We start from the raw sequence: 2,471 nt of genomic DNA on the forward strand, positions 1-2,471 counted from the left end.
TGTTTTGGTAAGATTTTGTTTTGGGCGTTTGTTTGGGGGGGGGGGTTGTTTAAGATTAGCTTTCCTATTCCTATTTTAGTATTTATTTATTTTTTTCAACTTGGTGAGTGCAGAGGATACCTCATTGTCAGGAAGAACTTTGTACCCAAGAGTCTGCAACGGTTTGAGGACAGGCCTGGGAGCCAGAACTTCACAGATCAAAGATTGAATAAAGGTGCATGATTCCCAAAGACTGTGAGGAAATCGCCAATCTCTTCTTAGTTCCCTGTTGGTAAAATGGGGATAGAAGCAGCCCCCTAGGAGGGAGACAAGAGCAAATTTTAATATGCATCTTTCAGTCATTTGCCCATTACCCTTTTCTGATCCCCTCCTAGAACCCTAACCACTATGCTGAAACCATACAAATAGGAGCATAGGGCTGGTGGGGACCTCCATGAGTCACTGAGTTTGGTCCCCTGCTATTGCAGGCAGTGGAGTTGTATACTCCCAGCTTTAAATGTAAGAGGTTATTTGTGCTATTCCTCAAACTACTTTTCTGCCTGTTCTTTCATAGAAACCATGGAGGGAGGCATTGAGGTTGGTGCTTGAGGGTCTGTCTTCCTCCCACCATGGAGCTCCACAGCTCGAGTTTTATGCCCCAATACGATGAATCAATTTTTTTTTTCCTATTGAAGCACATGCTGTGCCAGGTGCCCTTCCTGTTTCTACCCAACCTTTGTCCTGTGCAGGGAGGCTGAGCAGATAATGGCTAACCTCAGGTGATTAAATCCATTCTCAAATGTTCATCCCACCCCCAGCCCAAATACCCTGAGAACTTAATTGGCTCGTGGCCGAGGCCAGAGCTGTAAATAGATGAGAGCAGGCTTGCTGATGTAGAGAAGAAATGTCTGGGGTAATGTGAGCATCCTGCATATCTCCAGGCAGCTTCTCCCTGAATGCCTGTTCACACTCTCCCTCCCTGCTCACATGACAACCCCCCTCCTCTATCCTATCCCCCCAAGGAGAACTTGCATCATCCAGTCTCCTCTGAGACCCTGAGAAGGTGGAAGACCAAACTCGAACAGAAAAGAAAATAGGAACAATTCTCACTTTCCCAAAGCCTTCTAATGGTCTAGCCTGAACCACAACAGGGAAGAAAGGCAGCAGCACTTCACTTTAAACACTTCTTGCTTCTCTGCTTGGCTGGAATAAAGCAGAGCTTGGATTAGGTAGGCAGCAGCATGCTCTTTCTCCTGGACAGGATACTCAGTGGTTGCTAATGTTGGACCATAGCTGGACATGGCCTGCTATCATCTTGCTGTCTGTACCCAGCATATGCTCCCACTTGCAGTCTCTGTCCTCCTTGGAACTGCATTGTGCCCTTTCAGTGTTGCCAGTAGAACAGGATCCTCTGCTTGAGAGGACAGGTACGTGAGTAGAAATGGCTTGCCTGTTCAGCCATGAGGTGAAACTTGAGGGCCATATTATGCTACAATAATTCATTAGGTGGGAAGCCTTTTTGTATTCGAGTCTAGAGCAGTGGTTTTCAACCTTCTTCCATTTGTAGACCCCTTTAGAAATGTTGAATGGAGGTGTGGACCCCTTTGCATTGTAAGTGTGGATATTCACACACTTTTGGTCATAGTCATCTTTTGCAGACCCCTTAGACTTGCTCTACGCACCCTGTGGGGTCTGCAGACCACAGTTCGAAAACCACCGTTCTAGAGCCAGGTTGAACCTGATCCGCATTCCTACTAAACTCATTCGGCTAGCTGGTAAATGTTTTAAACACAGTTCTTGCCCTCTATTTGAGATGTCATCTAGTTTGACCCGGATTTTTTTCTGTTTATACAGGCAAGATGATTGTTTGATACCTAAATAGCAATGACCTCGGCTCTGACTGGTGAGGATTAATACATGGTACAGTGGGGCTTTGCCAGCCAGACATCTGGTCACAAAAGAATATTATGGAGCTAGGTTTGGCCTGATCCTCTATGTAGCTTCCTCACACTGCTTTGTCTTTCTTCACAGAGAGGAGGTGCAGGAGAACTGTGTTCGCTGGAAGAAGAAATTCCCCTTTGTATGTAAAATGAGTGCCAATCCTGCCACAGGCCTCCTGGATCCTTGCATCTGCAGAGTGTCTGTCCGTAAGGTCAGTAGCAGCCTTTACCTCTGAAGATGCTACCGTCGGAGAGAAATTGGAAGTCATCGTAGAGAAGTAGGGCTGGGAGGGACCTCCATAAGTCATCTAGTCCAGCCCCCTGTCTGAGGCAGGATCATCCCTAGCCAAACTATCCTATACAAATCCATAATCTAATGTCTTCGTAAAACTACTGTCAACTCTGACACGATGCGAAGCATAACCCCCTAACCTGCCACAGGTGAATCGGGGGAACCACAGCAGCCAAAATGGGTTTGTCCAGTATTTGTTGCCTGGCTGCCTTTTGGTGGCATGGGTGGGTACATGGATACTGAATAGTAAAAAGGAAGGT

General features: G+C 46.5%; 1 protein-coding gene across 1 annotated transcript in view; it reads left to right on the forward strand.

Moving 5' to 3' along the window:
* The window catches only part of FAM102A (family with sequence similarity 102 member A), a 41,523-nt gene that overhangs the window by 20,066 nt on the left and 18,986 nt on the right, over positions 1 to 2,471 (forward strand). The window contains exon 2 of the mRNA XM_019510535.1: positions 2,011 to 2,131. Within this exon, the coding sequence (XP_019366080.1) occupies positions 2,011 to 2,131 (121 nt within the window). The remainder of the gene's footprint in view (positions 1 to 2,010; positions 2,132 to 2,471) is intronic.

Source organism: Gavialis gangeticus, unplaced genomic scaffold (assembly GCF_001723915.1).
Source record: "Gavialis gangeticus isolate Ggan-Ray unplaced genomic scaffold, GavGan_comp1, whole genome shotgun sequence".
NCBI lineage: Eukaryota > Metazoa > Chordata > Crocodylia > Gavialidae > Gavialis > Gavialis gangeticus.